This window comes from Myxine glutinosa, chromosome 6, assembly GCF_964187855.1.
Source record: "Myxine glutinosa chromosome 6, kmMyxGlut1.1, whole genome shotgun sequence".
NCBI lineage: Eukaryota > Metazoa > Chordata > Myxini > Myxiniformes > Myxinidae > Myxine > Myxine glutinosa.
The window spans coordinates 85,430,597-85,442,882 of NC_136266.1; the positions used below are offsets into that span (position 1 = coordinate 85,430,597).

At 42.6% G+C, this 12,286-nt stretch overlaps 1 protein-coding gene across 1 annotated transcript in view; it reads right to left on the reverse strand.

The window, feature by feature from the left end:
• Window positions 1-12,286, reverse strand: part of LOC137430032 (ephrin type-A receptor 3) — a 493,848-nt gene that overhangs the window by 274,310 nt on the left and 207,252 nt on the right. Inside the window, exon 4 of the mRNA XM_078780089.1 lies at window positions 10,678-10,794. Within this exon, the coding sequence (XP_078636215.1) occupies window positions 10,678-10,794 (117 nt within the window). The remainder of the gene's footprint in view (window positions 1-10,677; window positions 10,795-12,286) is intronic.

The following is a 12,286-nucleotide window of genomic DNA, read 5'->3' on the forward strand; positions in this document are numbered from 1 at the left end:
AATGTTATGCGGGAGTCCAAACCTGAGAATGCTGGAGACCAAAGCTGAAATTGGGAAAACTAAATAGCCTATTTTACTCCTGGAGATCCCAGGATTACCCACCCAAAATATCTTTGCGATTGGTTCAGCAGTGTTTACGGTACCTTCGAACAGACAGACGGACATTTGGTGAATTATCGTAAGATATTTGTTGTGATCAAAACACAGAACCGAAAATAAATACCCAACACATTTGATTGTATTTTCAGTGAATTAAATTATTTATTTATTGTGATCAAATCACAGAACCAAAAATAAATACCCAACACAATTGATTGTATTTTCAGTAAATTAAATTATTTATTTGTTGTGATCAAAACACAGAACCGAAAATAAATACCCAACACATTTGATTGTATTTTCAGTAAATTAAATTATTTATTTATTGCGATCAGAACACAGAACCGAAAATAAATACCCAGCACAATGATTGTATTTTCAGTAAATTAAATTATTTATTGATTGTGATCAAAACACAGAACCGAAAATAAATACCCAACACAATTGATTGTATTTTCAGTAAATTAAATTATTTATTTATTGTGATGTGATAAACATGTGGATCTGCAAATACAGAAGCAAAAGCCATATCAAATTAAGAATATACAGGGTGTTTCATTTTTAAAAAATGCAACCCCTATTAAAGTTATGTGAACTTATTATTTTTAAATACTATTTCTTTTCTATTGCATGTTTGTATGAAGCATCGTTTGGAGGAAAAACTGCAAACATCAGAGTCATACTGTTAATTTTGAATATGGCATGGACAATTGAACAAAGAATCATTATTGCGAAATTTTACTTTGCCACAACGTCATTTTAATCGAAGACTCAAGAACGATTCAGAAAGAAGTTTGATACCAGAATTATTATCCCCAAATAATCCGCTATTTTTCGATTGATAAAGAGGTTAAAGTCCCACGGCACAGTACCAAATCTTAATTACGGGACAGTACCTTTCTTGTAACTCTTCTCTAATCTCTGGCACGCTATTAACTGCTCTTCCTACCTCCCCCGCCCATCCTTCATCTGCTCCAACCCCACCCCTCCCCTCTCCTGCACCCGATGCTCCCCCTCTCTCCTCATTAACGATATGGACCTCAAACATCCGGGGCCTTCGCTCAAACCTGATTGATCTCTCCATTCAGGTTGCTTCTGACAATCCAGACTTGATCTGCTGAACAGAAACTTTCCTCCTTCAAGATGTCTACCGAGATTCTTCTACCGACTCCTCTCTGGCCTTGCCCACCCCCCCCCCCCCCCCCAGCTCTCTCTGGGCTCTGTCCCCCAAATATTCCTACAGGTCGCACAAGATCTGCCTGCAACCCTCTTATGGTTAAACTGCCAAAATCAACTCTCTGCTCACCTTCACTCCTTCATTCCTCTTTTCTCCCGCCTCTTGAACAAACTCCCTCATCTCTTCAATCCCACTCCTCCCTCCAGGTCATTAAAACAGCTGTTCACCACCATCTCTTATCTTCCCCCATCCAAAACCTTGATCTTTTCTACCCCCGCTAATTTCACCCCAAATCCACTTTTTTGAAATACCAACTTCTGTCCTGGAAGTCCTTGTGTTTTATATTTCTCCCACCCCCCCCCCCCCCTCCTTCCCACGCCTCCTTCCCCCAAGTCCTCTCCCTCCCACACATCTCCCGATGTCCCTGCTCTCAAATGTTGTGTTTGTGTGCTTCCCCTCCTCTCCCCATCTTGTCTACCGCTCCCTCTTTTTATATATTTTGTTTGTCTGTTTGATTTGTTTGTGAAATAAATGTTAGCTCCTTCACGAGCCTCGATTCTGTATACAAAAAAAAGAAGAAAAAAAAAAGGCCGATTCCTTAACATCTCTTCCTGGTTACTCCCTCCTCCGGTATGATAGACCCGAGCCTCGTCCTGGAGGTGGGGTTGCTATCTTTATGAAAAACTCTCTTCCTCACTCGCCCTGCACTGCCCTCTCTCCACCCCACCCCCAGGAGTACCTCTGGCTATGGCTTCCTCTCCACTCCCACCTTTTGTTCAGATGTGTTCTGTACCATCCTCCAAACAGTGATTACTCCATTTACATTTCGCTGTCTGACAACATGGACCAACTTCTATCCACTCATCCCAACTCTCTCTTCCTCATATGTGGCGACTTCAACTGTCATCAGGCCAGCTGGCTGGGTGTGGGTTCCTCTCTCACCAGCCATGGCACCTCAGCAAAGGACTTCTGTGACTCATTGGGACTGACACAATCTGTCAATTTCCCAACCCAGATCTCAGTCAATGGAGTATCTTCTCTTCTAGACTTGGTTATGACAAACTTCCCTGCAAATGTCTGCTGCTCTTCTTCTGCTCCAATCGGTTCTTCTGATCATGTGCTTGTTAAAATGGACATCTCTCTGGCCATTCTCAGAGAGCCTCCTCAGCATCGAAGAGTCTGGCATTTCACTCAGGCCGACTGGCACGGATTGCAAGCAGCCATCAATCATCTGGACTGGTCTCCCATCTCTACTGACTCTGACATAAATTCTTCCTGGGAATTCTTCCAAAGCAAACTGCTCTCTCTCATGCACAGATTTATCCCATCTCGTCTTCAGTTGTCTTACCCTTCCTCCCGTCCATGGTACACTGAATCTAGTGGCGAGGCAGTTGCCCTGAAACAACTTGCCTTTGCCTCTTGGAAGGCAAATCCAACTGAAGGTAATCTCAGTTCCTTCCACCAAGTTCGGAACAAGTGTGTGTCTCCCCTCAGGAGTGCGCCAGGAAGCACTATCTCTCCACACTCAAGAATGAACTCTCAAACCTGTCTCCTTCCTCCAAATCCTGGTGGCATCTGGTCAAATCAGTTTCTGGTGTTTGTTCCCCCTCCATCCCCTCCCTCACCTCAAATGGCTACACAGTTGACATCGCACGTGACAACGCCGAATGCCTCAACTCTGTGTTTGCCTCAAAATCTTCCTGACAAGGTGGAGAAGTTTTTGTTAAACCTCGACTCTGATTCTGCAACTGGACCAGACGGCATCAGCCCACAGGTCCTAAAATCCTGCTCTGCTGCTCTTTCTCACCCTCTCTCTGTTCTTTTCATCCTCTCTTTTGCTCAAGGTCATCTGCCAGCATCTTGGAAATCAGCAAACATTACCGCTTTACACAAAAAAGGTGCAAAAACAGATCATTGCAACTAAAGACCAATCAGCCTGCTCCCAATTATCAGCAAAGTCATGGAATCCATCATTGCTTCTGATATCAAATCCTTCCTCTTCTCCAATGGCTTGATCTCCGATCATCAATTTGGATTCAGACCAGGTCATTCTACTCTGGACAGTGGACATATTGCTTCTGCTGTCTGAACAATGGATGGAGGTCCTCAATGCCAAACAGGAAATCAGAGCTGTCTCCCTCGACATATCACGTGCCTTCGATACGGTCTGGCACCCAGCTCTGCTCACCAAACTCTCCTCCTATGGTATCGATGGAAATCTCCACGCTTGGCTTGCGGACTTCCTCTCTGGTCGTAGTCAACATGTGGCCCTGAATGGATTTCTCTCATCGCCCCTTCCTGTTCTGGCTGGAATTCCCCAAAGGTAGTGTTCTGGGCCCTGTGCTTTTTCTGGTCTTCATCAATGATCTCTCCGACTCTCTGGAAAATCCTCTCTATCTCTTTGCTGACGACTCCACTCTCTGCCGCTCCATTCCTCATCCCTCAGAACGGCAGCCTGCAGCCTGCTCACTCTCTGCAGACCTGGCCAAAATCACAGACTGGTCAAACAAGTGGAACATGTCTTTCAATCCTGACAAATCTCACACTCTTACAATGTCTGTCCGAAAAGACCGACTGGAAAACCCTCCCATCTACTTTCTCAACAATCCTCTCCAAGAAGTTCTGTCGCTCAAGCTTTTGGGTCTCACTATCTGCCATGATCTTTCTTGGGAAAACCACATTTCCAAGCTGGCCTCCAAAGCCAGTCGCCGACTGGGCATCCTCTGTCGTGCGAAGTCCTTCCTTGGCACACCTGAGCTCCTCACCACATACAAGGCTTTCATCCGCAGCTCAATGGAATACTGTTCCCCCCTATGGGCCGGTGCTCCTGCCTCACACCTCGCTCGGCTTCACGCTGTTGAAGCCAAAGCTTTCAGAATCATTGGAATCTCCTGCGATGAAGCTAACTCCGAGGGCCTTTCACTCACTCACCGCAGGCAGGTTGGTGGTCTTTCTGTCTTCTACCGACTCCTCTCCGGCCTTGCTCCCCCAGCTCTCTCTGTGCTCTGTCCCCCCAAATATTCCTACAGGTCGCACAAGATCTGCCAGCAACCCTCTTATGGTAAAACTGCCAAAATCTAGGCTCTCTGCTCACCTTCACTCTTTCATTCCCCTTTTCTCCCACCTCTGGAACAAACTCCCCCACTCCCTTCATTCCCACTCCTCCCTCCAGGTCTTTAAAACAGCTGTTCACCACCATCTCTTATCTTATCTTCCCCCATCCAAAACCTTGATCTTTTCTACCCCCGCTAATTCACCCAGATACATTTTTTCGAAATTCCAGCTTCTTTCCTGAAAGTCCTTGCAGTGTCCATATGTTTTATACCTCTCCCTCCTCCCCCCAAGCCCTCTCCCTCCCACAGTTCTCTCAATGTCCCTGCTCTCAAATGTTGTGTTTGTATCCTTCCCCCTCTCTCCCCATCTTGTCAACCACTCCCCTTATTTTGTGTTTTATGCGTCGGTTTGTGTCGGTTTGACTTTTTGTGTGATTAATGTTAGCTCTTTCACGAGCCTCGATCTTGTGTACAAAAAATAAGAATAATAATTAATAAATACATAAATTTCTCAAGGTCTGGTCACCCGAGGACTGCAAGATAATGAGAAAACATTGAAGTGGTCCAAGAAGCAGTTTGAGGAACCCCAGGAAATTGCTGTGTCATCAAACTCAATAATTGAACTTATCTTTATCAAGTATGGTGCACAAATAATTCTGATGCTTGAACTAAAAATGTACCCTTATCGCACATAAGTTAAGCCAAAACTAACAGACAATGATAAACAACTTCGTATGCTTATGTGTGAATGGTTGGAGAATAAAGGGATCCAAATTTTCTGAGTAATGTCTGGTTTTCTGATGAGGCCCATTTTCTTTTAAGTGGTCATGTTAACTGCAAAAACAATGTGTTTTGGGGTTCTAGTTCTCCCGATGAAGTTCTTTAAAGTCCGTTGCACAGCCAGAAATGCACTGCATAGGTTGCCATAAGCAATAAGCATATCTGGCATAATTGGGCCTTTCTGGTTTCAAGATGAAGGGAAGTTGGTAAACTTAACCACTGAACGGTACTTCAATCAATCAATCAAAAAACAATCAAAAATGGTTTATTAAAAGCATGTCTGCAGCCAATGGCTGAACTACACATGCATAACTTGAAAGTTATCCAGAAGTTCTGGGTTGCATTTGCGAGGAAGCACCACATCGACAGGGCTGTGCAATGCTTTCAGCAAAGATGGGGCCACACCTCAAACTTCCAACAGATCGATACAGCGGATACAACAGTAATTCAGTGATCGAATCGTCTCTAGAAGGATAGATGTTGAAATGGGAGTCTCATTCTCCGGATCTCAGCCCACCTGACTTCTATCTTTAGGGTTACCTGAAGGATAAAGTGTACCAGGGGAGACTATTGACGACTTGAAAAATTCAATTGCCACCAACATCAAAGTTATTACGGTTCAGGAATGCAGCCGAGTTATCGACAACTTCACCAGGAGGATCCATTTGTGTGTGCTGCAGCATGTGCACATGTTTTGTGAACTGTCTTCATTTTTGTGTGTTACTTTATTCCACACATTACAAAGGTTATTGTGTGTAAGTACCATGTTGTTTCAATGGAAAATTAAGAAGTATAAAAACAACTTTTGGTTGACTATATTATGAAACACCCTGTACATCATCATCATTATATTATGAATGCAATTATTACTATTTTTGTTTGTCCGTGCTCTATCCCTTTTAAATACTGAATATCAAGCAAGGAAACAGCACGTACCGTTTTGAAATCTTTGGTATGGCTTGATGGAATCAGACATGCCAACCTGCCAGACTCAAAGCAGACACTCCAACCATCACACCACCGAATCTGGTTTGACGTTCATAGATAAGTCTGGTTAAAAGTTCATGAAATGAAGGTCTATATAAAGGTTCACTTGACAGAAAGTTCACTAGATATGGCACCACAAACATTTATCATCTTTGTTATCAACGGCTTTGAGCTATAATATAATTACGAGGCTTTCGTCTTTTGTCACTCCATTGATACCTTTCGTCCATTTGACGTTGTTACCTCCGCCACCGAAGGTGGATGGAGGTTATGTTTTCACCTCTGTCTGTTTGTCTTGTCTGTCTGTCTGTCTGGGAACAAGATATCTCAAAAATCTGTGGACGGATTCGGACGAAATTTGGCAGAGAGGTTGTGTATGTGACAAGGACGAAATGATTAGATATTGGTGAAGATCCGGATTCGGATCCGGCTACTAGAATTTTTAAAAGTGATTCTTCACCATTGGGAGATAGGGCCAAAAACGATACATAGCAGAATATCTCAAAAGGTTGTGGACAGATTTGGACGAAACTTGATGGACCGGGTGGGTGTGTGACAAGGATGAATCGATTCGATTTTGGTGAATATCTGAATATGGATTCGGATACGACATTTATTTAATATTTAAATGATTCCTCACCACTGAGTGATCGGGCTAAAACCGACATATAGCAGGATATCTCGAAATTTTATGGATGGATTTGGTTGAAGCTTGGTGGATGAGTTGGGATAGGTGACAAGAACAAGCTGATTTGATTTTGGTTCAGGTCCGAATCCAGATCCGGCCTATCAGTGGGATACAAAACATAAACTGTTCAGCCTGGTGGAAGTATGCGCTCCACCAAGTGCCGTTCTAGTTACCCTCGCCAGAGGAGAGGGTATTGCATTTGAGTCCGTTTGTTTGTTTGTTTGATTGTTTGTTTGTCTGTTTGTCTGCACAGAATAAATAAGATTTTCTCTGCAACCGTTGGTCCGATTGATGGGAAATTTTCACCATAGGTGCATCTCCACCTGTAGAATTTTTGAATTATGACGTCATAGATCACGTGGTTCGGCCGCCATCTTGGAAAAATCGAAAAACTTTGCACCTCTATATCTCGGAAAGCGCTGAATCGAAAAAATTGAGACATGGCTCATTGTAAAGAACTCTCCATAGGGAATAAAATATGTTAATGATGATGTCATAGGTGCCTCCATTATGACGTCATAATTCGACAAGTACAAAGCTTCATCCAATCAAGATGAAATTTCTTGAGTGCCATGTCGGCATAAATTGGTGGAGAAAAAAATAATGATGACATCAGTCACGTAGTTCGGCCGCCATCTTGGAAAAACCGAAAAACTTTGCACCTCTATATCTCTGAAAGTGCTGAATAGAAAAAATTGAGACATGGCTCATTGTAAAGAACTCTCCATGGGGAATAAATATGTTAATGATGATGTCATAGGTGCCTCAATTATGACATCATAATTCGACAAGTCCAAAACTTTACTTCATGTTCCTCAAATGAAATTTCTTGAGCATAATCTGGGAATAAATTAGTTTAGAAAAAAAATTTAATGATGACGTCATCGGGAACGTAGCTCGGCCGCCATATTTGTTTTAACACAAAAGCCTTAAAAAACACTGAAAATACATCCTGGCAAGGGTTTGCATCTCTGATTGCTCTTTTTCTTGTTGTTTAATGTTATTGATATTGAGAGGCAGTTACTGCTGCTGAGCATTGAACTGTCGTGACTTTCAGCGACAGTTTTAATCGTTGTTGTGAACACCCTGTGTGTGATCGAAATGTCATGTGATAAACTCTTACGACACTGCACCCGAAACACTTAGGATAAGGCACCTTCCCCAACCCTTCCCTACTGGAGGCCCTGAGTACACATGTGGCAAAGTTAGGTCAGATCATCAAAAAATGTCAGAGTTAGTGAGCAAAACAATCAGACTGTTCCCACTCCATCCGATAGGTAATTATAATCTTCCCCTCAAGTTTTATTACTTTGGTGTTTGTTGACAATAGATTTACCACATTAGCAAAGAACCGGTCCTGACGGGAAGTATGTTCGGATGACTTTTAATACCCGCCCACACTGGGAGCAGCACTACGATACACATTTACATCAAGAGAATTGGGCTGTTTGTTCCTCGCTGAACCCACAGGACTAATGATTGTTTTGCCATCTAATACGTTCAGGTGCACACCCTGAGTTCAACCACCACTTGGCAACTCATTCTGTCCAGTGGTTCAGGAGTGCATAGAAGTCAAACAAACAAAACAGAACCTCCTTTAGAGGCCATTTTTCCCCACAGAGCGGGGGTTGGCCTTTTTCGGGCACCGTGGTCCCCTTTTTGAAGCAATGTTTTATGGCCGGATACCCTTCCTGCCGCCAGCCTTGTTAGTTGCCTCTTGCGACACACAGGGAATTACCAGTGAACTGGTACTCAATTTGCCGACATCGGAAGGATGACAGGCTGAATCAACCCACCTGGCATTAATTCAGCGATTGACCGAGATTACAAACTCAGGATCCTAGGATCCCAAGCCGGCACCCTAACCGCTAAGCCAACACCAGGCTTCAAACAAACAGACGCTTCTCAAATTATAGTAGTTATAATAACTTGTGCCCGTATCCCCTTCGGATTCCAGTGAATCTAAATATTGCCTTATGCAACAAAACCCACACATTCAAAGCACTGGTATACGTGTCTGCTCAGACATTAATTATCAAAAATAATGTCTCCATTTAAAATTTTGCTGAATTTTCAGCATAATCAAGCATTGATGAGTTACTAAAAAGCAAAGCAGTATTCTTATAATTCATTGTGTGTGTAATTTCAATTGACCTCGTGCATTCCATCACAGCCAATTAATGCTCATTCCTATTTCCCCATCTGTGTGTACCCCGATCCCCTTTTGTCCCATTATAGCCCCGTGTACTTTTGCTGGCATGCATTTATTCCTTCCTTAGTTGTGTTTAATGTCTATTTTTTTCACCTGTTATGCGAATAAATAAAAGATCTCTATCCTGCATGCACCATTCCTCATTATTCAAATTGCGTCACATGAAGAGATAAAAAAAGAAATCCATTTGAGACATCCATATGCATGGCTCGGCTGTTGAGAGAAAGTATCCAGTACAAAAATAAATCTCGGTAAAATTGGTCCAAAAATGTAATAATACTGCAAATCTTGCCTGTCCCATGATATTAAAGGTCTGTTCACACTTCCCATGATTTCCATCCGGCGGCTGGCTGCTTACAAAATCTCATTTAAACTCCTTTGCCACGACATGCTCTTTGCAAATCAAACGGCATTCCGAGATATTTGATAGGCCTCTCTGTGAAACGGGCAGCGTGGTGGGAAATCGCGGACCTGATTAGATGCTTGTTCCAACACCTGCATACTACAGCCGTTCTCAATGCTTAACAAACGGGCCTTCCGTTTTGTCCCAGCACAGGCCACTGGTATAGCTCGTGGTGGCACGCTTAGTGAAGAAACAAGATTGCTGCCAATAAGTTGTCAAAGAGTCAAAGAGAGAATGAACCGAGGCTTATATAGGGGAGAGCAACCAAAAAAAGGGTGCACAAACACACCAGAGGATGCAGAAAGGATGAAGTAACAAGGTGTAAGCACAATTTTGTAACATTGCAACATGCTTGTGCAGTTAGAAAAGCTTCATCCTCTTTTGAGAAGAATCATGACATCATTAACCCTTGGATGTAGTGATTGGGCCTCAGAGGCCCACAAGGTTTTTTTGTTGCAAAAACTATGCTGTACAATTTTTTTGGGGAATGAGCCTCATTTTCACCGACTTTCATGTTGTTACACAAAATTCAGCGACATAAATATATAAAAAAATTCATTCAGGCTCATGGGAAAATCTTCATTCTTCACTTATAACCCAAAAATCTGACACGAATGCAGGCCTGGGGCCTTCGAGGCCCCACATAAATGCTGTTGTACTACTATGTTATGTCATTATTTTCTTGATATGAGCCTCATTATATGCTCCTATAACTTGGTTACAAATAATTCAGTGACAAAAATATGAAAATTAAAAAACTTAAACGAATACATTTGTGGGGCCTCTGAGGCCCAATGGCTGCATAGGTGTAGGATTTTTGACAGTTGTGGACATACACATTCTAAATAAAAGGATTAGTGAATCATATTTTTTGAGCAAATACTCGTCCATGAGCCTCAACTTTTTAGAGAAAAAAAGTTGAAAAACCAAGAACAAAAAAATGTATTTGCAAAAAAAAAAAAAGATTCATTACTTGTATGGGATTATTCCAACTAATCGGATCAATGATTCACATTTTCTGAGAAAATACACATCCATGAGCATCGACTTGGATTGACAAAGGATATGAAAGAAAAAAAATCTATTAAAATTTTTTTTTAAAGATTACACGAATACATCCGTTGGGCCTCCGAGGCCCAATGGCTGCGTTTATGTAGGATTTTTGACGCCTGCATCTAACAGTTAAACAATATTATTATGAATGTTTTTGCAGTAACCATCAACAGCAGTGAATCTCTGTTTGACAAGCCTTGTACACAAGGAAATTGTGGTGCACACCTGTCCAAAGCTCTCGTCGGCTGCAATCGTGTCGATCTTCACATAGTCATTGGGAGAGAGGCTGTTCACATCCGCATTGTCACTGTCTGTCTCTCGATAGAAAATGTTGAATGTTTCCTGAGCACAGAGCACAAAATGCAATGCATCACATGGATGCAAATGGACAAGTGGAATTAAAATGTACAATGAAGCACAGGCAGGTTGGACTATTAATAGCTGGAGAGGGGGAGTGAAGGACATGGGGCTCTACTTCTTATATGAGCTTCAAAACATAAACAGAAGGAAGCCAATTAACAAATGGCACACATTAATTATGACACAAATAATAGCTATTTGGCCCTTTTTGGGTGTACCAAATCCATACCCCAACACTCTCACATCCTGCAGGTAATGGTCTTCAACACCAATCCCTAAGAAGGCAATTTTGATCCTGGTATCCGCACGCAATTGGCTACTTATTCGAAATGTGGGATGTTTCACATGCACAACGTAAATGCAGATTGGAAAGTCGGCCTTACGTTGCCATTCAAATAACGGTGCGCTCCAATATTTGGCACCCTCTTCGAGCACCTAGTTAGGTCTGACCACACAGCTCATTGGTAAGCAGGCCAACAACTTAGCTATCCTGCTGCATGAATGAAATGCAGCTCCAACGCCTTCATTTGACATTTATGCGTTTCAATAAAATATTGCAAATGCCACTCAAAATGATTTGAATTGTCTGCAACAACGGACAATATTTATGATGTTGAACTTTATTGTAACCTTTTTTTTTTTTAAACCGAAAACTTGAAAGTGCTCCACCTCTTGCCCTCCTCCCCCATCACCCCCAAAGTAATAATTTTCACTCCAACCTCCTCCGGTGTCTCATTGAAAATTATGGGTAATCAAAACAATCGTGTTATGATTCGCAATTCATTTTTCTGCTTGCGTTGCACAATGAAACAATTGATCTTATCAATGCATTGGTGTTCGGAGCCTGGTGTTGGCTTAGCGGTTAGGGTGCCGGCTTGGGATCCTAGGATCCTGGATTCAAATCCCGGTTGATCGCTGAATTAAGGCCAGGGGGGTTGACTCAGCCTGTCATCCTTCCGAGGTCTAACAGGGTTGGCGGCAGGAAGAGCATCCGGGCGCAAAACATTGCTTCAGAAAGAGGACCACGGTGCCCAAAAAAAGGCTAACCTTCGCTCTGCAGGGAAAAATGGCCTCGAAAGGCGATTCTATTGCATTGGTGTTCACTTTGGAACAAAAAATAATAATGTTCGAACTGTGAAGCATTTTAGTGAAACCATAGTTCATTGGATGCATTTCTTCCCTGAATCTCTCCTCTGTTTCATCATACAGTTTCCTGGTTGGAACCCTGACCCCTGGAGCTGATTTATTTATCTGTTGCATTGCCGCTGTGTTCAAATAACGTGGAAGCACAATGTCAGTTGATGAATGGAACCATAAGGACATGGCACACACCATGACAGTAGGCAAAGAGGAAAAGGGAAAGAGCCAGTATGTAACCGATTACAAGTCTACAGAAACACCACAGAGAGATCCACCATCAGGAAGAATAATATGGCGGCTACATTGGAACATTAGTTTGGAATGAAGTGCCTCC